This window comes from Piliocolobus tephrosceles, chromosome 3 (genome assembly GCF_002776525.5).
Source record: "Piliocolobus tephrosceles isolate RC106 chromosome 3, ASM277652v3, whole genome shotgun sequence".
NCBI classification, from domain to species: domain Eukaryota; kingdom Metazoa; phylum Chordata; class Mammalia; order Primates; family Cercopithecidae; genus Piliocolobus; species Piliocolobus tephrosceles.
Window position 1 is genome coordinate 38,585,731 of NC_045436.1, and position 25,859 is coordinate 38,611,589.

Sequence of the window (25,859 nt, forward strand, 5' to 3'; positions counted from 1 at the left end):
TATTCATAAAGGACATCCTTCCTGCCTTGGAAGACTCATTAGTCAGGGACAAAGAATGTACAAAGTGGCAGCTTTATTTCTTAACTCTTCACATTCCAACCCCAAAACTTACAAAATCAAGAACCTTACAAACAAAATCATTTCAAATTGTGAATAAAGTCTTCCAGGGTTACCAGTGGCTCTCCTGTGAGTTCTCTGCCCCTGGGACTAAATCTCCATGTATTCTCTTCCCAGCCCTGTATGTAAGCAACAGCTTCAGCTACAGTGCCTACTCTGTGTATAATGTTAGGTCCAAAGGCACAGGAGGGTCGCAGGAGAGCCAGAGAGAGTAGTACAATAGGGAAGAAGAAACCAGAGAAGTCTAGATTGTTGGCTCTTGAAATAGTGGCATTAATCCATTTTTGGTAGTAGATTACATTGGTGTAGACTCCCGGAAGAGATTTACCACATTCTAATCCCCAGCTTACTACTCCTATCTGGATCCATACACCATCAATGTGACAGGACAGAGGCCCTCCAGAATCACCCTAAGGAAGAAATAAAGGTAATGAGCATAGTGAAAAGAGGCATGAAGAAGAGAGTAGTAATAAGGGGTGGAGAATTCTTTAAAACTGGGCCATGAGACCCATGGAGCTGTGGAACTGCAGGGAGCTAGACTAATCACTGCTTTAGGGAGAGATCACAGGAATTTTAGAATCATAGAATTGAAATTGTCAGGGACCTTAGTGAAATAGATGAGTAATTTCAAAATGTTTATCTGTGATAAAAAGAGAAATAAAACTAATGGGATGATTTTTTCACTAAAGATAAATTTATTCAAAAGAATGAACTGCCATAATTTCCTGTTCTTACTGCTCTTTTTTAGTGCTAAGTAATCAATTCTTACCTAAAATGATAGTGATAGAAGTTGGCAGTAGTCTTCCAGTCTTGTTCTCTTTCTTTTTTGTAATAGCTTTACTGTCATATAATTCACATACTACACAATTCAGTAGTTTTTAGTATATTTACAGTGTTGTACAACCATCACCACAACCCATTTTAGAACATTTTTATCACCCTAAAAAGAAACCTCATACCCATTCATAATTACCCCCATTTCTTCCCAGCCCTCCCAGCTAGGCCAACTAGTAGTCCACTCTCTGCCTCTATGGATTTGCCTATTTTAGACGTTTCATATAAATGGAATCATGTAATATGTAGCCTTTTGTGTCTGGCTTGTTTCAGTTAGCACATTCTTTTCAAGGTTTATTCATTTTGTATCAGTACTCCACTCCTTTTTATGGCTGAATAATATTCCATTGTATGGATGTACCACTTGGTGTTTCTGCATTCATCACCTGATGGACATTGTGATTGCTTCCGTTATTTGGGCTATTATATTATAAATAATGCTTCTGTGGCCCAGCATGATGGTTCATGTCTGTAATCCTAGTGTCTTGGGAGGCCAAGGCAGGAGGATCAGGCCAGGCATTTGAGACCAAACTGGGCAACCTAGTGGAATCCTGTCTCTACAAAACAAACAAACAAACAAACAAATAAATAAATAAATAAATAACTGCTGTGGTGGCATATGCCTGTCATCCCAACCACTCAGGAAGCTGAGGCAGAAATATTGCTTAAGCCAAGTTTACAATGAACTATGATCCTGCCACTGCATTCCAGCCTGGGTGACAGAGCAAGACCCTGTTTCTAAAATAATAATCATGCTGCTGTGAACACTTTTGTACCAGTTTTTTCTTTGTTCGTTTATTTAGAGACAGGGTCTCCCTGTTTTGCCCAGGCTGGTCTTGAACTCCTGCACTGAAGCGATCCTCCTGCCACAGACTTCTGAGTAGCTGAGATTACAGGTGGAAGCCACTGTGCCCAGCTCATGTGCAAGTTTTTGTATGGACATATTTTTATCTTTCTTGGTCATATACCTAGGAGTGGAATTTCTGGGTCATATGGTAATTCTATATTTAACCTTTGAGGAACTGCCAAACAGTTTTTCAAAAAGGCTGCACCATTTTATATTACCACCGACAGTGTTTGAAGGCTCCAATTTCTCTACATTTGCATATCTTTATGCCAATTGGACATTTGTGTATCTTTAGAAAAATATCTATTCAAATTCTTTGCTCTTTTAAAAATTGTGTTCTTTTTATGATCAAGTTACAAGTGTTCTTTTTTCTAGATACAGATCCCTTACATATATGATTTGCAAATATTTTCTTCCGTTTCATAGGCTACCTTTTTACTTTGTTGATGGTGTCCATTGAAGCATAAAAGTTTTGAATTTTGAAGAACTCTAATCTTTTTTTGTTGTTGCTTATGCTTTTGATAACATATCTAAGAAAATGTAGCCTAATCAAGGTCACAAAGACCTACCTATGTTTTTTCCTAAAGGTGATATAGTTTAGCTCTTATATTTAGGTCTTAGATCCATTTTGAGTTAATTTGGTATATGGCGAGCTCAGGGTCTAAGTTCATTCTTTTGCATGTGGTTATCTACTTGTCCCAGCATAACTTGTTGAAATGACTGTTATTTGTTCATTGAATTGATTCCATACCAATGTTTAAAATTAATTGATCATAAGTATAAGGGTTTATTTCTATACACTCAGTCCTATTTCATTGATCTATATATGTCTTTCTTTATGCTAGTACCACACTGTCTTGATTACTGTTAGTTTTGAAATATGAAAAATGTGAGTACTTCAACTTGTTTCCTGTTTTTCAAGATTGTTTCACGCCCCTTGAATTTCCATATGCATTTTAGGATCAGCTTGCCAGTTTCTGCAAAGAAACCAGCTGGGTTTTCACAGGGATTACATTGAATCTGTAGATCCATTTGGAGAATACTGCAATTTAAACAATATTAACTTTATTCCTCTTTTACTCTTTTTAAAACTATTATAAATGGAATAATGTTTTCTTATATGTTTCCTTAGATTATTAATTGCAACTACATAGAAATATAGTTGCTTTTTTTTTTTTTTTTTTGAGACACAGTCTTGCTTTGTTGCCCCGCCCAGGCTGGAGTGCAGTGGCGAGATCTCAGCTCACTGCAGCCTCCACCTTCCGGGTTCAAGTGTTTCTCCTGCCTCAGTCTCATGAATAGCTGGGATTACAGGCACCCTGCCACCACGCCCAGCAAGTTTTTGTATTTTTAGTAGAGTCGGGGTTTCACCATGTTGGTCAGGCTGGTCTCAAACTCCTGAACTCAAGCAATCCACCTGCCTTGGCCTCCCAAAGTGCTGGGATTATAGGCGTGAGCCACCACACCCAGCCTACAGTTGCTTTTTGTATATTGTCCCCATATCCTTCAGTTTTGATGAATGTGTTTATTAGTTCTAATTTTTGGGAGGTGGCATTCCTTTAGATTTTCTATTTATAAAATCATGTCATCTTTGAATAGAGATAGTTTTACTCTTTCTTTGCAATCTGGATGTCTTTTTTTTTTTTTTTTTTGTCTCTTGCTTAATTCTGGCTAGAACCTCCAGTACAATGTTGAATAGAAACGGCAAGAGTAGACATCCTTGTCTCTTTCCTGACTTTATGGCAAAAGCATTTAGTTTTTTACCATGAAGTATTTTAGCTGTGGGCTTTTTTGTAGTTGCATTTGATTGAGTAGAAAAACTGCACTCATCTCATTGTTGAGTGTTTGTTTGTTTGTTTTGTTTTTTAATGTGAAGGGTTGTTGGATTTTTATCAAATGTTTTTTCCGTATTTATTGACATGATCAAATGGTTTTGCTCTTTATTCTAAGAACATGGTATATTAACATTAATTGATTTCTGGATTTTTGTTGTTGTTGTTGAGACGGAGTCTTGCTCTGTCGCCCAGCCTGGAGTGCAGTGGCCGGATCTCAGCTCACTGCAAGCTCCGCCTCCCAGGTTTACGCCATTCTCCTGCCTCAGCCTCCCGAGTAGCTGGGACCACAGGCGCCCGCCACCTCGCCCGGCTAGGTTTTTTTTTTTTGTATTTTTTTTAGTAGAGACGGGGTTTCACTGTGTTAGCCAGGATGGTCTCGATCTCCTGACCTCGTGATCCGCCCGTCTCGGCCTCCTAAAGTGCTGGGATTACAGGCTTGAGCCACCGCGCCCGGCCAATTTCTGGATTTTAAACCAACCTAAGTTTCCTGGGATAAATCCCAGTTGTTTATGGTATATCCTTTTTATTTTTATTTTTTTGAAAAATAAAAAAAGAGAGAGAGAGGGTCTCACTTTGTCTCCCAGGCTAGAATGTGGTAGCACAAACACTGCTCACTGTGGCCTCGACTTCCCAGTCTCAAGTGATCATCCCACCACAGCCTACCAAGTAGCTGGGACTGCAGGTGTATGCCACTACGCCTGACTAATTTTTAAAATCTTTGGTAGAAATGAGGTCTCACTATGTTGCTCAGGCTAGTCTTGAACTCCTGACCTCAAGTGATCCTCCCATCTTGGCCTCTCAAAGTGCTGGATTACAAGGCTTGAGTCACCACATCCTAAAAAGAATCCACATACTCATTTGTAATTACCCCCAGTTGGATTTTGAGGTCAGCCAACTTGACTTCCTGTTGAAACAAGAAATTGGCATTCAGATATATATAATCCTTTTTATACGTTGTTGGATTTGGTTCGTTGAGGATTTTTGCACCTCTATTCACAAGAGATACTGGTCTATAGCTTCCTTGTGATGCCTTTATCAGGTTTTGGTCTCAGTAATACTGATCACAGAATGAGTTGGGAAGTGTTGCTTCTTTTTATTTTTATTTTTTTGTGGAGACAGAGTCTTGCTCTGTCACCCAGGCTGGAGTGCAGTGGCATGATCTTGGCTTACTGCAACATCTGCCTCCCAGGTTCAAATGATTCTCCTGCCTTAGCTTCCTGAGTAGCTGGCATTACAGGCATGTGCCACCACACCTGGCTAATTTTTGTATTTTTAATAGAGATGAGGTTTTACCATGTAGGCCAGGCTGGTCTCAAACTTCTGACCTCAGGTGATCTGCCCACCTCGGCCTCCCAAAGTGCTGGGATTACAGGTGTGAGCCACTGTGCCCAGTTCCTTCTTTATTTTTCGAAAGAACTTGTGTAGAATTGGTATTAATTGTTATTATTATTTATTTATTTATTTATTTGTTTTTTTTTTTTTTTGAGACAGAATCTCACTCTGTCACCCAGGCTGGAGTGCAGTGGCGCGATCTCGGCTCACTGCAACCTCTGCCTTCCAGATTCAAGCAGTTCTCATGCCTCAGTCTCCTGAGTAGCTGGGAATACAAGCACGTGCCAGCATGCCCGGCTAGTTTTTGTATTTTTTGTAGAGACGGGGTTATGCCATGTTTGCTAGGCTTGTCTGGAACTCCTGGCCTGAAGTGACTTGCCCACCTTCGCCTCCTAAAGTGCTGGGATTACAGGTATGAGCCACTGCATGTGGCCAGAATTGGTATTAATTCTTTAAATGTTTGGTAGAATTTATCTACCTGGACCTGGTCTTTTATTTGTTGGTAGTTTTTTTTTGTTGTTGTTGTTTTTAATCACAAATGCAGTCTGTTTAATTTTTATTAGGTTTATTCAGACCATCTATTTCTTCTTAGGTAAATTATGGTAGTTTATGTGTTTCTAGGAATTTGTCCATATCATTTTAGTTATCTAATTTTTTGGCATACTGTTATTCATAGTAGTGTCTTACAAATTATTTTTATTTCTGTAAAGTTAGTAGTAATGTCCCAGTTTTATTCTTTAGTAATTTGGGTCTTTTTTTTTTCTTGCTCAGTTTAGCTAAAGTTTTTTTCAATTTTATTGATCTTTTTAAAAACCACCTTTTGCTTTTGTTTATTTTCTCTATTGTGTTTCTGTTCTCTAGTAATTTCCACTATATCCCTTATTTCCTTCTTTATATTTTCTTTAGGTTTAGTTTTTTTATTCCCCCCCACCCCTTTAAGACAGGGTCTCACTGTGTCACCCAGCCTGGAGCACAGTGGTGCAAATATAGCTCACTGCAGCCTTGAATTCCTGGGCTCTAATGATCCTCCCAAGTAGCTGGGACTACAAGTTTACCACCATACCTGGCTGATTTTTTTTTTTTTTTTTTTTTTGTGGAGACAGGGTCTCACTATATTGCCCAGGCTGGTCTCGAACTCCTGGGCTGAAAAAAAATCTCCCACCTTATCCTCCCAGAGTGCTGTATGAGCCATCACACCCAGCCTTTTAAAATTTTATTTACGTATTTATTTTTTTAAGAGACAGAGCCACAGAGTCTTGCTCTGTTGTCCAGGCTGGAGCGCAGTGGTGTGATCATAGCTCACTACGTATGTGAACTTTTGGTATCAAGGGATCCTCCTGCCCCAGCCTCCTAAGTAGCTGGGACTACAGGCTTGTGCCACCAAACCCAGCTAATTTTTTTAATTTTTAATTTTTAGTAGAGACAAGGTCTCACTATGTTGCCCAGGCTGATCTTGAACTTCTTTTTCCAGTGTCTTATATGGAAGATTAGGTTACTGATTTGAGATTTATTGTTTATTGTAGGCATTTACATTTATAAATGTATCTCTAAGCACTGCTTTAGCTGTATCCGTAAGATTTGGTATGTTGTTTCTTTATTTTTATTCATCTCAAAATATTTCCTAATTTTTTTGTATGATTCTTTTTTTCTTTGACCCATAGGTTATTTAGCAGTGTATTACTTTCCACATACTTGTGAATTTCCATATTTCTCTCTTATTTATTTCTAATTTCACTCCATTCTGATTAGAAAATACACTTTGTATAATTTTAATCCTTCCAACTTTATTGAGGCTTGTTTTACAGCTTAGCATATGGTTTATTCTGGAGAATGTTCCATGGGCACTTAAGAAGAAAGTATATTCTGCCCTTCTTAAGACTCTTTCTGTTTTTAAAATTTCTTATGGGAGTAACTTGTCTCTGACAAACTCTGCTTCGGATAACGGTTATAAATTGTGGACAGCATATAAAAGGCTACTCTCTGAAGGCAGTGGAGAGTGGCTGATAGGCAGAAACTAGAGTCAATCCTTGGAAGAAAAGGATGACACTCTTTTTTTAAAAAAATGATTTTTCCCTTAAAGCATGCCCCAGTTATTATCATGCATAGTGACTGGAACTTAGAAAGAAACCCACAGTCTTACTGACTTGAGGAATCAGAGGATAGAATTTAAAGTTACCTTAGCAGTCAGAAAGTGAAGGGAAATATACCAGAAAGGAGAGAGCCACAGAGAGAGAGAGAGTTCCAAGTTCTGCATATAAACTCTGCTCAAATTTCTAAATAAACCCTGAACTACACACATGTAGGTTAGACTCCAGGCAGCTCAGCTAAGGCTAAAATAACTGCTGATGCCTATCACAGGAGAGATCCAGTTTGGATTTTGAGGTCAGCCAAGTTGACTTCCCGTTGAAATAGGAAATCAACATTCTTTAGAGAAGCATAACAATCTGTACTCCCTACACCATGCTACTGACATTGTCCAGGATATATTCCAAAATGATTAGATATTAAAATAAACAAAACAACAGGAAAATGTTTTCCAAGATAAACTGGAAAATGCTACTCATGAGAAAAAGCAATTGTTGGAGAATATCCCTGAGATAACTCAGATTGGTTTTGGAATTAGCAGGAAGGATTTAAAGCAACTATTATAACTGTGATCAACACATGTAAAGGAAAATATTTCTAATATACAGATAGAAAATCTTGGCAGAGATCTAGAAAGTATGTGTGGATGAGAGAAGGAGAGAATAAAACCAAATGGTCATTCTACACCTAAAAAATACAAAATCTGAAATAAAAATGTCACTAGACAGACTTAAAGTAAAATGTAAGTGACAGCAGAAAGAGGCAGTGATTTTCAATATAGATCAATTTAAAAGTATCCAATATGAAGAACAGAGAGAAAAACATAAAAATAAAATGGACCTGTGTGAAAATACCAAAAGGTATAACTTAACAAGTTTATGGTTTCATCTAGAAGGGGAGGAGAGAGAAATGAGGCAGAATAGTTTTTAAAGAAATCATTACTGAAAAATTTCCAAGTGTTGGTGAAAGATGTTAAAGAATAGATTTAAAAACCAAAAACTCAGTGAACCCCAAATAGGATTAATGCAAAGAAAACCACACTTAGTACATCATGTTCAAACTGCTGACAATCAAAGGTAAAGAAAAAAATACTGAAAGCAGCCAAGAGCAAAACAACACATTATACTTAATGGAATGAAGATGCAAATAATGGCTGATTTTTCATCAGTTATGACCAGGAGACAACAGAATGACATCTTTTAGGTATAGAATGAAATGTTCTTACTTGAAAAAATTTAAAAGTTGGCAATTCTGCTTCAACCTCATAATATACTTATGAAAATATACAAGTCTATAAAAGTCCAGCAATCCAAGGAGGAAAGATTGCTTGAGGCCAGGAATTTGGGATCAGCCTGGGCAACATAGTGAAACCTCATCTCTACAAAAAAATGAAAAAAGTATGTGGGCCTGGTGAGGTGTTAGCTTGTAGTCCCAGCTACTCAGGAGGCTGAGGTGGGAGGATGACTGATTGAACCCAGGAGCTGGAGGCTGTAGTAAGCTATGATCATGCCACTGCACTCCAGCCTGGGTGACAGAGCAAGGCTCTGTCTCTAATTAAAAAAAAAAAAAAAAAGTCCAATGACCAGTGGTTAACATTGGTCTAGATCAATAGTCTTATAGTTGAAGAAATTGATTTCAGATGCAAGTTAAGTGATTTGTCCAGGGTAACATAAGAGTTATTCTTAGAACCCTCATCTCCTGACTCCCAATCCACTGTTATTTACAGATAGGAAAACCTGGATCCGAATTAAGATCTCATGTTTAAAAGAAAAAATTCTCAAGAGCAACCCTGACCTTGCAACTGTCCTTCATGTTTTGAGTATCACCAGCACAAATCTTGTCCTCCTTGATGACTGGCTCCAGTGCTGGCATGAAGATACCGATGGGGTTGTAGAGTTGTTCGCAAGCCTGGCGGTCAATAGTGGGTACTTCTGCTTCCTGAAGGGTAGAATGGTAATCACTATCTGCGGAGGAAGACAGGAACAAAAGATTAAAGCAACCTGGAAAAGTGCAGGGGCAGCACTCAGTCATGATGTGCAGAAGTCTCTGAATGGGAATCCAAAAGCAGCTTACAATCCCTTTCCAATCATATTTGCTTATGGTTGGATCTTTTGGTACACTTAAATCTAAAACTCAGTAATTCTAAATTATTTCTGCTGCTTTGAGGATTTTTTTAAAATTGAGTCATTGTTCTACATAACAAGTACTGCTGACAAATTCTGATTGAGTAAAGGTATGAGTATTCTAAAGGATTCTAAAACTTGTTCCTTTCCCTTTTTTTTTTTTTTGCTTGTAGATCAGTTCCTGTCTTGTCTCTACTCCAACCTGGGAAAGAGTTGACACAAAACTTTAAAAACAGTTAAAAAACACTAGACTGTCTCCAAACTTTAAATCAGGCTTGTTAACCTCTGTTTGAGAGAGGTAGTTATGTGTTTAAATTCTTAGTATCTGCTCTTCCAGCTATAGCTAGACTCTGCAAGATGTAAGAGTAAATAACATAAAAATATAAATGTCAAAAAAGATATTTTATTTAAAAACGTATAGATAATATCACTAGATTGATCTGGTTTTGTTGAAAAATATTTGCCGTGGTAAGGATATGCCTAGAATAGGAATGTTCTGGAGTACAAGAGGGTGACATATAAAACAACCCTTCTGTCTGCCCATTCTCACCTGAACTTTCCTTAACTTTTCCCCATCCGGTCACCCAACAAAAGGCTGGAATTGCCAACTGCTTTGTGATATTGGGCAAGCAAATAGGCAGGATGGCAGAAGTGAAGGTGACTTGAGAGGACAGTTTCAACAAGGCAACGTCTGCTGTTGTATCTTGGTGCTTGGGATGGATGACGATTTTGGACACGTAGTACTTCACACCTTTACTTGAGTCACCTACTTTAATCGATCCCAGCCACACGGTATATGAAAAAGTAGTCCAGGTCCTACAGAGAAAAGAAAGGAGGCCTGCTTATGGCCTGCAGCTGGGTCAGAACAAGCTGCCTGTATGTAGCACTAAGTATCTAGTCAAGAAAGGAGGGTAGCCAACTGAGAATTAACCATGGTACTTCCAACCTCAACTAGGGTTGATTTGTCTCCTTCTCTCCTCTCTTTCTCTCTCCCCGTCCTTCCCTGACCACTCTTTCTGTGGTCTCTTCCTAGAGGTTTGTGGCTTGAGTTTTGTCCTGTATTTTCTCTCCGGTTCTCTCATTTACCTCTCCCATTCTCCATGGTTTCAACTATCACCTGTATGCTTAATAGACATTGCTGTTTATTGTCCATACTGATTCCTGTTCTGAGCACTAGACCTTCATTTCTGAATAAAATTTTAAAGCAAAATGTAACCACAGTTAATACATATACACAGTTAAATAGTGTATTTATTTGTATGTAGTTTGATAAGATGTACAAAATAAATAAATAATGAATAACAAGTTATCTGCCCCACCACCCTCAGTTCAAACTATTTAGAGGCAATGACTTTCAACTTTTTTAGCTGTTAGTAATTTTCAAGTGTTTTCAAGAAACCCTATGTATACCTGTTTCTTGATTTTTCTTTTTCAGTTTTAGAATCCTGAGTTCCTAGTGTGGAAGGTGAGGATTGAGCTTTCTTACACATTGCTTTCTACCCCCCACCTCCGACTTCCATTCCACCCATCCTCCTAGCCAGTGTTATCATAACTTTTTGTTAGATCATTAATGTGTTTGTTCTTGTGACTATGTAAACATTATTCACTACTGGGTCCTATTGGGTGATTACATTTCTTGTAAAACCTTTTGCTTCTCCTGGAGTTGGTAAGTGGGCTCACTTTGGTTTTTTGTTTTTATCTTTATACCCATCAGCAGTCTTATTCCCCAGACTCTCTACCAAAAGTGTAAATCTCCTCTCATTTTGTTCAAACTTATCAGGCATTCTATCAATACTATGTTTTTTTGGAGCCCTCTGCCCTCTTGTTCTAATCCGGGCTGCTACACAGCCATCATCTTGGCACTTTCTTTATCCTTTATGACTTTCTTAGGGATTCTCTTCTGTGTTTCATTCCCCTTTTGTCTGGATGCTGTGTTTTCCTGTTTTTCCTGTTTTCCCCCTTTATTTTGGTGGAACAGATTCTCCTATGACTTCTTGAGAAAATGTGTATGAGAGGTAACATTTTTGCTGCTTTGTATATTTGAAAATGTTTTACTTCTATCCCACATTTGATTGATAGTTTGCATATGGGTAGAATTCTAAGTTGGAAATAATTTTCTTTTAGCATTTTGAAGTTATTACTCTATTTTCTTTGAGTTTTTTTGAAAACTTAATTTTTTTTTTTAGAGACAGGGTCTCACTCTGTCACCCAGGCTGGAATGTGTGGCGCAATCATAGCTCACTGCAGCCTTGAACTCCAGGGCTCAAGTGATCCTTCCACCTCAACCTCATGAGTAACTGGGATTACAGGTGCAAGCCACCACACCTGGCTTATTTTATTTGAACTTTCAGTGTTGTTATTGAAGAGTCCTGGAATTTTAATTTCTGTATGTATTAGTTATCAATTGTTGCATAACAAGTTACAATAAAGCTTAGCGGCTTAAAACAACAAATATTTATCTCATAGTTTTTATGGGTCAGGAATCAGGTGTGACTTAGTTGAGTACCATTGACTCAAGGTCTCTCATGTGGCTGCAATCAAGGTGAGCTGCAATCATCTTATTGGGGCGATCTGGGTCCAAAGTCACTTATGTTGTAGGCTTTGGGTCTTCTCACTGTTGACTAGAGATGTGGGTTCCACATGGGCCTCTCCATAGGGACACTCACCACATGACAAGTTGCTTATCTCACAGCAGTGGCTCTTAGAGCTCAGATTGTGTTTATGACCCCAAAAAACTTAGGACAGAAATCTCCTGAGTGGTATTTAGAAGGTGATTTGGCAAAAAATAAGAAAAATCTTTAATATAGTGCCTGTCTCCAACTTTCCTTTTTCTACTTCTATGCCCTGTCTCTAGATGTTCCGGGTTTGATAGTCTGACATGACTTGGGTTTCCTTCCGCCCTACCTGTCTTACCACTTCCATTTGTCAGTTGGTTCATCCATGAAGTGTTGCAAATATTCACTGACAACCTGTCTGTGTGCTAGCTGCCAGCTAGAACTCACGGTTGTATGCAGTGTGCTGCTGTCAGTATCCACCTCTCACTGACGAGGGAACCTCCACAGATAAAGTTGTGGTCCAAATGTAGGCTGACCTGCCACGGCCAGCGCCCTGCAGCAGCATCCTGGCCACCTACAATGCAGCTTGAGTATACAGGTCGCCCGCATGCTACAGAAAGAGAAGAAAGGGAAATGTGGAAACCTAGGAGTCCTTTTTCTCTGGCCCCCACCTTATCATCATTCCCAAACTCCCATCTATTCCTAGGGCCTGAACCCTCCCTAGACACCATACTCTATCCTATTCTGGTTCCACACCCAGCAGTCTTGGGCTTAAAATGGAGACCACTCACCTGATTGCAGCTCTTTCTTTTTGGGAAAAGAGCATGAGCAAGACCCTAAGGAAGAAATAGGGTATCATGAATACATAATAACACATCTAATATCTAGATTCACTGAACAGAGAACCTTCCTTAATATTTAAATTTTCCAGATTGGTGTTAAAGGCCAAAATTTTCAAATGGCTTCTACCTATTAGTGGGAACCTTCACAAACATATTTAGCTGCCTTTAGCAGCATACATGAAACACAATTTAACTTAACATTTATTATTGTTTTTTAAACCAGGGATAGTGACTCATGCCTGTAATCCTGGTGCTTTGGGAGGATGAGGTGGGAGAAGTGCTTGAGGCCAGGAGTTTATGACCAGCCTGGGCAACATAGTGAAACCAGGTCTCTAAAAAAAATTGAAAAAAAAAAAGATTTCCACATTTCCCTCTCTCTGCTTTCTCCAGTGTGCTGGTGACCTGTATACTCAAGCCGTGTTGTAGGTGGCCAGGATGCTGCTGCAGGGCGCTGGCCTTGGCAGGTCAGCCTACACTTGGACCACAGCTTTATCTGTGGAGGTTCCCTCATCGATGAGAAGTGGATACTGACAATAGCACACTGCATACAAGTGTGAGCTCTAGCTGGTATCTAGCACACAACAGGTTCTCAGTGAATATTTGCATGACTACATAAATGAACCAACAGACAAATGAAAGTGGTAAGATTGACTGGGCGCCGTGGCTCACACCTATAATCCCAGCACTTTGGGAGACTGAGGCGGGTGGATTGCTGAAGTCCAGGAGTTCAAAACCAGCCTGGGCAACATGGCCAAACACCGTCTCTACAAAAAATATAAAGAATTAGCCTGGTGTGATGGTGTATGCCTGTAGTCCCAGCTACTTGGGAGGCTGAGGCAGGAGGATCGCTTGTGCCCGGGAGGTGGAGGATGCAGTGAGTTGGAATCATGCCACTGCACTCCAGTCTGGGCGAGAGAGCAAGACCCTGTCTGAAAAAAAAAAAAAAAAAAAAAGGAAAAAGTGGTGATGAGATAGGCAGGGCAGAAGGAAACCCTAGGTCACATCGGACTCTCAAACTAGGAATGACCAGAGACAGGGCATAGAAGTAGAAAAAGGAATGTTGGAGACAGGTGCTATATTAGAGACTTTTCTTATATTTCGCAAATCACTTCCAAAATACCAGTCAGGGTTTTTTTTTTTTTTTTTTTTTTTTTTGTCTTCAGCTCTTTTGGGCCACAAACACAACAGGTGTGGTCGCAAGCCTGTAGTCCCAGCCATTAGGGAGGCTGAGGTGAGAGGATTGCTTGAACCCAGGAGTTTGAGGTTGCAGTGGGCTATGATTGTGCCACTGCACTCTAGCCTGGGTGACAGATGAGATTCTGTCTCTTAAAAAAAAAATATATGCTCTATGAAGATTCAAATTTAACTTTTACTTGATTCAAAGTCACCATCAGGAATATGAAGTGTGTTAGTTTATAAATACAATGATGCCCTCAGATGCAGTTGAGGTTTGCAAGGTGTTTACTTTTGTGCTATTTGGTTTAACTGAATTGGCATTTTGCAGTATTCGTGTATCTTTCTTCTTTGCTACCTGTTTTTTGCTCTCTCAACATACCCTTTTTGTTTTTTGTTTTTTGAGGGGACAGGGTCTTACTCTGTCGCCCAGGCTGGAGTGCAGTGGCGCTATCTTGGCTTACTGCAGCCTCCACTTGCCAGGCTCAAGCACTTCTCCTGTCTCAGCCTCTTGAGTAGCTGGGACTACAGGTACCCGCCACCACGCCCTGCTAATTTTTGTATTTTTTGTAGAGATGGGGTTTCGACATGTTGCCTAGGCTGGTCTTGAACTCCTAATCTCAGGTGATCTGCCCACCTTGGCCTCCCAAAGGCCTGGGATTACAGGCGTGAGCCACTGTGCCTGGCCAGTATACCCTTCTTTTAAATCCCTGTGGACCAGAAAAATAAATGAACAAGCGTATACCTGAAATCATTGAACTGTGCTCTTCCAGTTCCCTCTGCTTGAGATGCTCTTTTCCTGGATCCTCTTAGCTAATTTACTAATCTCCTTCGGTTCTGCTCAAATGACTTCTTAGTGAGGCCTTCTTTACCCTTCTAAAGATTGCAACACTCCTGCCCCTGTACTTCAGATGCCCCTTTCCTTTCATAGTACTTATTACCTTCTAACATGCCTTATAATTTATACATTTAATATGTGCATTGATTAATCCCACGAAGATAGGGATCGTCTGTGTGTGTGCGTGTGTGTGTGTGTGTACTGCTATTTCCAATCAGGAGCGTTGGAACGGTGCTGGGTATATAGTAGCCTCTCAGGACCTTCTCAGGCCATACTACTCATAAGTAACATCCCATGGGTGAAGTGTCATATTGTTGTATATGATGCCTTCGTGAGTAAAAATCCTCTGCGTCTTCCTTCCCAACCCCACCCTGGCACTCACCTGAGATCCCCAGCAGAAGGAGCAGCCTGAAGGCACAGCCAGCAGGGCCCATGTCTCTGCCCTCAGAGCCAGCGCTTCTTGCTTCCTGGACTCAGGCTCCCAGGAAGAGGCCAGTGGGGAGCCGCCAGAACTAGTTTCTCCTCCTAAACGGATTCCTCTGCTTCACCTCCTCCTCTCCTTTGGTCTTCACCCTCTGCCAGATCCTGAAGGGACCAGACTTCAGAAGTGCAGCGGCAGGACCCAGGGGAGGAACTGGGGTCTGCGGCGCCCCCTGCTGTCCCGGAGGAACTGGGGTCTGCGGCGCCCCCTGCTGTCCCCCTGCTGTCTGGGGTTTCTGCCTGTGGTGTTGAGGAGTGGCTGCTTGAGGGCACTGGAAGGAACAGGACCCCGTCTCTAGCAAGGAGATAGAAGGTGGACACGATTCTCTAAGAACAAGAAATGGAAAAGAGGAAATGAACCCAGTATCTGGTGAATTTTTCTGCATTTTTTTGTTTGTTTGTTTTCATTTCTGTTATAGTGTTAGCTGCACTGCAAGTCAGGTTTCCTGGGAAATAGACTCTAAGAGATTTGTGTGCAGGAAATTTATTTTAGAGTGGTCTCAGGATCAGCACCTCTTGGGTGGGTAGTAGGATTGGTTAGAGGGAGAGTTGAACTGTGATGCATTTGCAACAGAGGCCTCAGCCTATCTCACAAGTTTCTCTGAAGCTGAGGTGGCCCTTAGAGATTTTCTGTACTGAGCTAAGAAGGATGGGCTCTTAGAAGTCTGCATAATTGGATGCAGGCCACCTCCTAGGAGGGGGCATTACCTTGGGTGAGGTGGCTCTGTTGGCAGTTCTTGGGATAGGACTTATCTGTGAACTGTCAGCAGCCAACACTCCTAGCTGCTAGGGGAATGAATGCTTCAGTTATAAAGGGTGGTCTGGGTGGTACACCACAACATCTGCCTCAGAAATCTTCACTGTGCCTTTTGCTTTCTGTGCCAATTGTTTATAGGGTGCTAAGTCTGTAGAGGCAGAATTCAATGAACTATTAAAACGTTACTGCTGTCTTGCAACTTAAAATATTGGGACGCTTGAAAGAAACATTAAATAGTTTAAAAGTAATAAGCCAGGCGCGGTGGCTCGTACCTGTAATCCCAGCACTTTGGGTGGCTGAGGCGGGTGGATCACCTGAGGTCAGGAGTTTGAGACCATCCTGGCTTAGGCTGTTACCATTTGAACCCTCTGATCAATCTTAGCATCACTAAAAGTGGGACAAGGCAGACATGTGCCTCCTGATGTTACCCCCTATGAAGTATCCTTATTAAAAAAAAAGAAAAAAAGAAAAGTGAAACCTGAATCTCTAAAGCTCCTTTCCCTTGCAGCAAATATAAGGGATAAAGGAGTAAGTCAAATTACAACTTAAGGAAGTAAATAGTCAAATCCAGAACGTAGGACATTTTACAAAGCAGCTGACCCCCTTACTGTTGTAAGTCAATGTTATAAGGGTAAAAAGGGAGAGAGGCTGATTTAGATTATAAGAAACTTTGTGTTTGGATCCTGATTTAACAAACCAACTTATTGTTAATCTTGGCAAGTGTGATAATGGCATTTAGCTTTTTAAGAAACTATTCCTAAAGAGAAAGGTGGGACCCTCTTAACCCTTTCTAAATCTAAGCTAAAATGATTTATCATTTTGGAGAAAGTTCTTCTGGTTGCAGCCAGATGCGGTGGCTCAAGCCTGTAATCCCAGCACTTTGGGAGGCTGAGGTGGGTGGATCACCTGAGGTCGGGAGTTCAAAACCAGCCTGACCAACATGGATAAACCCGTCTCTACTAAAAATACAAAATTAGCCGGGCATGGTGGTACATGCCTGTAATCCCAGCTACTCGGGAAGGCTGAGGCAGGAGAATCGCTTGAACCTGGGAGGTGGAGGTTGCAGTGAGTCGAGATCGCGCCATTGTACACCACCCTGGGCAACAAGAGCGAAACTCCATCTCAAAAAAAAAGAAAAGTTCTTCTGTTTTTCAGCCCACAGTGCTATTCTTTTGTTTTCATGGGTATGGTTGTATTACCTTAAGCAAGTCACCTTTTCCCTAAGGTTTGTATTTTCCCATTGTACCATGAAGGCGCTGGAATCAGTTCATGATCTCAAAGATTAAATTATGCATTGCTTGTTTATCACCATGTTTTATCTATTTATCTTTGCCTTTTGCCTATATTATCTGTCTATAAACATTTTCTTCCTTTTCATTCAGTAATCAAGAAACATGTTGGATCTGCCATTTTACTGCTTCATTGACTCTTATAAGGAAGTGCCAAAGAGTTGGAAGCAAGAGAGTGGGTGCTTAATGCCCACCCCAGGGACTTCCCTGAACACAGCTCTTACAGTTCCTGCATCTCTCATCATGCCGTGTCTTCAGGTCTTAGATTCTCTGTCCCCAGATTATTACCCTATGCTATCATTAAAGTTATCTTTAAATACCTCTGCTGTACACAATAACTATAATAATAATAGTAATAATAATCTCTGCAAAATAGGAATAATAATATCCCGCAAGAGTTTCATAAGAATTAAATGAGATACTATAGAGCTAATACTTAGCTTGGGTTTGCCCTAGTTAGCATATGATAATTAATGGCAGCTGCTATTTTTATTATTGTTGTTGTTGAACTCATTTCTTAGCTTTAAGTATTTGATTCTGCCCAAACTGTTTATCTTGGTGATGGCTTGGATTGATGGTGGTGGTACCTATTGACCAGGGCTTCTTAACCCTGACACTATTGACATTTTGGGCCAGATGATTCTTTGTTGTGGGGTAGCTAGGCTGTTCATTGTAGGATATTAAGCAGCATCCCTAACCTCTACCTATTAAATGCCAGTCATACCTACTACACCTAGTTGTGACAACCAAAAATATCTCCAAACATTGACAAATGTGCCCTGGGAGAAACACTGCTGTAAAGCAAAGATGCTACTTCAAGAATTCAGTCTTCTTTTGAGCACCCTGAGGATAAAACAGGGAAAACAATAGATTTGCAAGCTTTGGAGCTTTTTATCTGTATTAACAGAAAGGGCAAATGGACACCATTGTCTGTTTTCTAATTCAACCCATCAATCAATCTATTATATTGGAAAATGAATAGATCTCCTTATAAAACAGTCTCCTAAAGAATAATTGAGGCCACGCATAGTGGCTCACACCTATAATCCTAGACCTTTGGGGGGCCGAGGCAAAAGGATTGCTTGAGCTTAGGAGTTCAAGACCAGCCTGGATAACATAGTGAGACCCCATCTCTACAGAAAAATTTAAAAATTAGCCAAGTGGGGTGCTGCATGTTTGTAGTCCCAGTTACTCAGGATGCTGAGGTGGGAGGATTGCTTGAACTTGAGAGTTTGAGACTGCAGTGGGCTGTGATTGGGACACTACACTCCAGCCTGGGTGACAGAATGAGACCCTGTCTCAAAAAAAAGAATAATTGATTTCTCTAGTACATGTATATCAGGCCTTGGCTTTTGCCTTTGTGTACCCTCTACTAAAAGGTCCAGTCTAGTTTTAGTTTTTGAACTTGGACAAGAAATTTTTTGTGAAGCTTTTCTTTCACAAATCAGTAAGTGCTAGAATTAGTCCATATACAGTCATGTGCTTCATAATGACATTTCAGACCACATATACTAGGGTGGTTCCATAAGATTATAATGGAGCTGACAAATTCCTATTGCCTAGTGACGTTAGAGTTGTGGGGCAATGCATTACTCAAATGTTCATGGTGGTGCTGTTATAAACAAACCTACTGACTGCCAGTTGTATAAAAGCATAACATATATAATTACATATAGTACATATGTGGCAGGCCATTCTTCTATTGCTGTAAAGAAATACCTGAGACTGAGTAATTTATAAAGAAAGAGCTTTAATTGGCTCATGGTTCTGCAGGCTGCACAGGAGGCATAGCGGCATCCGCTTCTGAGAAGGCCTGAAGAAGCTTCCAATCATGGCAGAAGGCAAAGAGGGAGGAGGCACATCACATGGTGAAAGCAAGAGAGAGAGTGGGGAGGTGCCACACACTTTTAATGACCAGAACTCACACACTGTTTTAAGGATAGTACCAAGAGGATGGTAATAAACCATTCAGGGGAAACTCACCCTTGTGATCCAATCACCTCCCACGAGGCCCCACCTCCCACATTGGGGATTATAATTCAACATGAGATTTGGGTGGGGGTCAGCATCCAAACTATATCAACATAATACTTGATAATCATAATAAATGAGTATGTTACTGGTTTATGTATTTTTTATGCTATACTTTTAATCATTATTTTACAGTGTACTCTGTCTACTTTAAAAAAAAGTTAACTGCAAAACAGCTTCAGGCAGGTCTGTCAGAAAGTATTCTGGAAAAGGCATTGTTATCATAGTAGACATAGTAGTATCATAACTCCATGCATGTTATTGCCCCTGAACACCTTCCAGTGGGACAAGATGTGGAGGTGGAAGACAATGATACTGATGATCCTGACCCCGTGTAGGCCGAGGCTAATGTGTGTGCTTGTGTCTTAGTTTTTTTTTTTTTTTTTTTTTTAAAGAAAAGCTTAAAAAGTAAAAATAAAAAAATTTTAAAAAGAGAAAAAAGCATATAGAATAAGGATACAAGGAAAGAAAATATTTTTGTACAACTATACAGTGTGTTTGTGTTTTAAGCTAAGAGTTATTAGAAGAGTCAAAAGTTCTTAAAAATCAAAATTTTATAAGTTATAGTAAGCAAAGATTAATGTATTATTAAAGAAAAATTTTTAAAAATATACTTAGTGTAGCCTAAGTGTACAGTGTTTATAAAGTCTACAGTAGTGTACTATCATGTCCTAAGCCTTCACATTCACTCACCACTCACTCACTGACTCATCCAGAGCAACTTCTAGTCCTGCAAGCTCCATTCACAGTAAGTTGCCCTATATAGGTATACCAGTTTTTATCTTTTATATTTTTACTGTACCTTTTCTATGTTTAGATACATAAATACTTCCCATTGTGTTATAGTTGCCTACAGTATTCAGTACAGTCACTTACTGCACAGGTTTGTAGCCGGTGAACGATAGGCTATAGCATGTAACCTAAGTGTGTAGCAGGCTGTATCATTGAGTTTTGTGTCAAATTACTCTACGATGTTCACACAATGACGAAATCACCTAATGATTTCTTTTTTTTTTTTGAGACGGAGTCTCGCTCTGTCGCCCAGGCTGGAGTGCAGTGGCCTGATCTCAGCTCACTGCAAGCTCTGCCTCCCGGGTTCACGCCACTCTCCTGCCTCAGCCTCCCGAGTAGCTGGGACTACAGGCGCCCGCCAACACGCCCGGCTAATTTTTTGTATTTTAGTAGAGACGGGGTTTCACCGTGTTAGCCAGGATGGTCTCGATCTCCTGACCTCGTGATCCGCCCGTCTCGGCCTCCCAAAGTGCTGGGATTACAGGCTTGAGCCACCGCGCCCGGCTCACCTAATGATTTCTTAGAACGTATCTTAGAACACATTCTTAGAACGTATCTCCATCGTTAAGCAACATGTCACGTACTTAGCATCTGTTATGTCAGGGCCAAGCCCTGGACAACCTTTCAGAGATAATCTTCTTTCTCTCCCCGACTCTTTGCCATATTGACCAGTCTACAGGTTTCCCTGGACTGCACTCATCTCCTCGACAGGGACTAATCTTGCTCTGAGCACCATCCTACTTGCTTGGAACACTAATGCCCTTTAAAACCAGTCCCCCCTTTACAGGGAGGACTGGTTATTTTGATCACCAACTAATGCACCTGTTCTTTTGATCACTAACAAAATACAATTCCCTTTTTATGTTTATTCACTTCTACCCATACTAAAGGAATTCTTCCCTATAGTTTGACAGCTGGCTTTTTATAGTCTATAGTTCTCATTTTGTTAATTGAAAAAACAAGATTCAATACTTTGTTTGCAGGATACTACATGTTGTTAGAAGGTCAGAAAGATGAATAGGACATTAGTTTATTTTCTCAAGTCTGTTTTTATCTATTCAGAAGGAAAAGTAAAAGCTATGTGCACCCAAGGAACTACAAATAGAGATAAGAAATACAACAAGAGGTACAAATAACTAGGGCCAAAGGCCAAGTGTTATTTTGGCGTAATATAAGGAAAAATCTTACAGCTTTCCAACAATGAACGGAGGTAATTTGGTATAGTGGAAAGAGCCTTTTTTTTTTTTTTCTTTGAGATAGGGTCTTGCTCTGTCGCCCAGGCTAGAGTGTAGTGTGTCAGCCAGGCTAGAGTGTAGTGGCACAGTCACAGCTCACTGCAACCTTGACCTTCCAGGCGTAATCGATCCTCCCATCTCAGCCTCATGAGTAGCTGGGACTACAGGCGCATACCACTATGCTGGACTAATTTTGTTTTATTTTGGTTTTTGTTTTGGGGAGAGAGAGAGGGTCTCACCGTGTTGCCCAGGATTATTGCAAACTCCTGGTCTCAAACCATCCTTCCACCTCGAGCTCCAGAAGTGCTGGGATTACAGGCATGAGCCACCACACGCAGCTGAAAAAGCCATATTTTTGAAGTCTGACAGCCCTGGATAGATCTGTTAAATTAAATATTAGCTGTTTAGTCTTAGGCAGATTACTTAGGCTCTTTGAACCTCAGTTTTGTGTGTTTTTATTTCATTTGTAAATGGGGCTAAATAATACCTTCTTGAGTTGTTAAGACTAAATAAGATAATATTTAAAGTGACCAGCATAGTACTTAACACAGAGGAGTCATAAAGTAAATATGAGTTCCTGCCATTGTTAAGAGATGAGATATGTCATGTTATCCAGAGAATTCACTTAGGCAGCTCTTCCACAAGCAACATGACTTGACTCAAGTAATCTCAATCTAGTTTCTGGGTTCTTAGCTTTTTAGCTTCTGGACTTCAGGCCTTGTCAGAGCACCTAGAGGAGATCAAATTCAAGGGACTAATTCACTAAACTCTGAGGCTTATGTATGAACCAGAATATTTATTCTCACTAAGGGCTATTCATTTCCATTATTTGGAATTTTCAGTTTTCCCTACCAGGGCACCTCTTCTTCATATGAGTCAAGAAGCCAAATGTGTTGTGGTTTAAAGAGGTTTAAAATGAGAATAAATGGAGGTGGCTAATCTTCAGGAGCATTTCACTTACTAAGATGAAATATCTCATCTTTACAAAAACTGAAAGACCACTTTTCTAAAACAGAACATGTTTTTCTAAGTAATTATAAAGTTTATATTCATTAGACTCAGGGTTTTTCTCCCTTAACAGCCTAGAATCTGATGAACATATATAGTTAACGGACTTTTCCCTTCTTAGATTCCATGCTATCTCCTGTCTTAATCCTGGTTTTCTTCAACCAGTGCATAATATTATTGATTCGATTTAAACTTTCGTCGGTACGATCTCATTCCTCATACGTAGCCTTAAGATTATACCCAAGTCTCCAAGATTACCTTCTTCCTAAAACATGAGGTATGTATTTACTTCAAGGTTTGTCCTACATGTAACTATCTCGTCCATTATGTGTGTTATTTTACTTGTTAAGTTTCAGTTTCAGAGGATTCTTGTGGGCAAGGGGTGGATAATACTGTGTAGTGAAAATAGTTCCCATTCCCTCATTCCCAACAATGAATAATTTTCCAAAGCTCTTGTAATAAGAAGTATAAGGGGGCCAGGCACTGTGGCTCACGGCTGTAATCCCAGTACTTTGGGAGGCTGAGGCGGGTGGATGGCTTGAGGTCAGGAGTTCATGACCATCCTGGGCAATGGCAACATGGAGTAACTCCATGTCTCTACAAAAAATATAAAAATTAGCCGGGTGTGGTGGTGCACTCTTGTAATCCTAGCTACTCAGGAGGCTGAGGCAGGAGAACTGCTTGAACCCGGGAGGTGGAGGTTGCAGTGAGCCGATACTGCGCCACTGCACTCCAGCCTGGGTAACAGAGCAAGACTCTGTCTTTAAAAAATAAATAAATAAATAAAATAAAAAGAAAAGAAAAGAAATAGAAGAAACATAAAGATTAACTGATCATTCTATTAAAAAGTAAACTTATGCCTTGAGCTTGGAGTAGTATCGAATAATTTGTGAAGTGCCTTCCAACTGTTACATTTTGTGATTTTATAACCTCCTTTTATCTCCTATTTTTTGGCTCCACTATCTAGATCCATCATCTTCTCTCACATTCTATCCTGTTTTTTTGTTGTTGTTGTTGTTTCAACTGATTTAGCATCCCATGTGGGTAGTGAGTTTACATTTTCTTTTGCTGAAGCATTTTCCACAGTGTCAAGTATGCCTTGTTTGAAATTCTGTGGTGGTGTCATCTACAAAAATTCTAACAAGATGTTACTGACATAAACAGTATCCCTTTGAGAATAAATTGTAATCGTTCTTTATCCTGCTTATAATTTGATAATTTTTGCATTTGGGAATTTGTTTTCTTCTGAATTCTTTTTTTATATATATGGAAAGCTTTTTCATGGCCCACATTTAATTAACTTATTATTATGTAATTACCTTATTTTTGTGATTATTTATGAAAATTATTTTCAAACAATGATTTTATTAGTACTCAATTAGAGTGAGGAATATTCACTTTGCAGTTGTTCATTCCACTGTCTTGCCAAAACTCCTTCCTTATTTTTTACTCTTTATTCATCAAGTAATGTAGAGCACTGTATCTATTATTATATTTTAATCTGCATACTGTGAAATCCAGCTCAGCTCTGGTCAGTGTCAGATCCCATGTTTTTAATCATTCTTTGTATATCAGGAAATAAAGGAAAAAAAGAAAATAAGGCAGCCATATATTCTTCATATGAAACATGTTCTTAGACTACTCTGGTTACAGGATGTTACATTTTGGAAATATCCCTAGTAAACACCTTCATTAACGCCAACACTCCTGAGAACACAACTGTAACATTTAATCCATGACTACTAAGCACAGTCAGCCTTAGCTTCTCAGGCTCTCATTCCAGACTCTTCCTGTACTCTCTACTTGTGAAGGCAGCCTTCAAGATGGCCTCCAATGACCTTCAGCTCCTGATGGTCACACCTTGTTGGCTTACTACTAAAGAATAGAATACTATAAGAAGTAATGAGATATTAGGGTTTATTATTATTATTATTATTATTTTTTGAGACAGTCTTGCTCTGTCGCCCAGGCTGGAGAGCAGTGATGGGATGTTGGCTCACCACCAGCTCCCGGGTTCAAGCGATTCTCCTCCTACCTCAGCCTCCTGGGTGGCTTGGATTACAGATGCCCACCACCAAGCCCGACTAATTTTTGTATTTTTAATAGAGACGACATTTCACCATGTTAGCCAGGCTGGTCTCGAATTCCTGACCTCAGGTGATCTGCCTGCCTCAGCCTCCCAAAGCTGGGATTACAGATGTGAGCCACCACGCCTGGCCAAGATGTCAGTTTTGAGATTAGGTTATAAAAAGACTGTGGCTGGCCAGGCATGGGTGCCCATGCCTATAATCTCGGTATTTTGGGAGACCAAGGCAGGAGGATCGCTTTAGCTCAGGAGTTCAAGACCACCCTGGGCAACGTGACAAGACTTTGTCTCTACAAAAATTTTAAAATAGCTGGGAGTGGTGGTGTGTACCTGTGGTCTCAGCTACTCAGGAGGCTGAAGTGGGGAGGATCACTTGAGCCCAGGTGATCAAGGCTGCAGTGAGCTGTGTTTTTATCACCACACTCCAGCCTGGGCCACAGAATGAGACCTTGTCTATATAAAAAAAAAAAAAAAGACTGTAGCTTCCATCTTGGGTGCTCTCTATTGCTGTGTCTTGGATCACTCACTCTGGGAGAAGCCAGCTGCCAAAGGCATTCCTTCAGAGAGGCCCACATGAATGGTAACAGGCACATGAGTGAGCTTGGAAGCTGATCCTTTCCTAGTTGAGCCTTGATGACTGCAGCTGTGGCTGACACAACCTTTTTGAAAGATCCTAAACCATAACTAACCAGCTAAGTCTTCCAGATTACTGTCCTACAGAAACTATGATACAATAAATCTTCATTGTTTTAACTACCGAGTTTTGGGGTAATTTGTTGTACTACAATAGATAACTAATATACCTCCTGGGTTCCTCCTCCAGCCTGGCTTGTTTTATTTGAAACCTTCTAATCTTCCAAGTCCCTACTTTTTCCTCAGAATCCAGTCTGATCCCAGGATTGGATGGTTTTCATCTTGGATTAAGCCAGTGACAAACTAACCTCTGGACCCCAGTGTCTTCACCTGTAGAATGTGGGGATTTGTTGGGCTAAGTGATGTCCAGATTCCTTTTAGCCTTCAAGTTCTCTACTTCTGCATTTCCCTAGGCTCTGTCTTCAATTTCATCAAAAGAATGAATATGATAAATAATTGTTAGAATCAACCAAATTTTATTCACTCTGGGGATCTTATTTACTAGGCTGACTTGTGCGGGGGAAAGGCAACAAGCAAATTAGGCTTATGGGACAGCAGAACTGCATCTGTCTTACTGACCCTTCAAAATCTATCTTTAGAATCTCAGCTCTGGAATTTCCTTTTTCTCTCATTCTCAATTGCCACTTTACCCAGGGCATACTGACCTCGGCCAGTTAAGGTGGCCCCAGGAAAATCAGAGGCAGAAGCACAATAGGGAGGAGCCCAGAGAGGCCCAGACTGAGGGTAGCAGAAAACTCAGCAAGCGAGATGGCAGATTTCTCAATCCAAGACTTGTGGAAATGGATATTTGTGTATATTCCAGGCCCATTGGTTTGGATGCAGTTTGATCCCTGGCTCACCACTCCTGCCAGGACCCAGAAATCTTCAACTTGACACATCAGGGGGTCTCCTCTACTGCCGAGAGAGAGAGAGAGAGAGAGAGAGAGAGAGAGAGAGAGAGAGAGAG

At 40.3% G+C, this 25,859-nt stretch overlaps 2 protein-coding genes across 2 annotated transcripts in view; one reads left to right on the forward strand and one right to left on the reverse strand.

Moving 5' to 3' along the window:
- Window positions 1-25,859, forward strand: part of SH3D19 (SH3 domain containing 19) — a 192,167-nt gene that overhangs the window by 32,124 nt on the left and 134,184 nt on the right. The gene's annotated exons all lie outside the window — the stretch shown is intronic.
- Window positions 138-15,015, reverse strand: PRSS48 (serine protease 48). The gene is made up of 5 exons (XM_023227540.2): window positions 14,964-15,015; window positions 12,176-12,338; window positions 9,724-9,989; window positions 8,845-9,014; window positions 138-527 (listed from the first exon to the last, which is right to left on the reverse strand). Exons 1-5 carry the CDS (start codon window positions 15,013-15,015, stop codon window positions 138-140), a joined length of 1,041 nt encoding a protein of 346 aa, XP_023083308.2.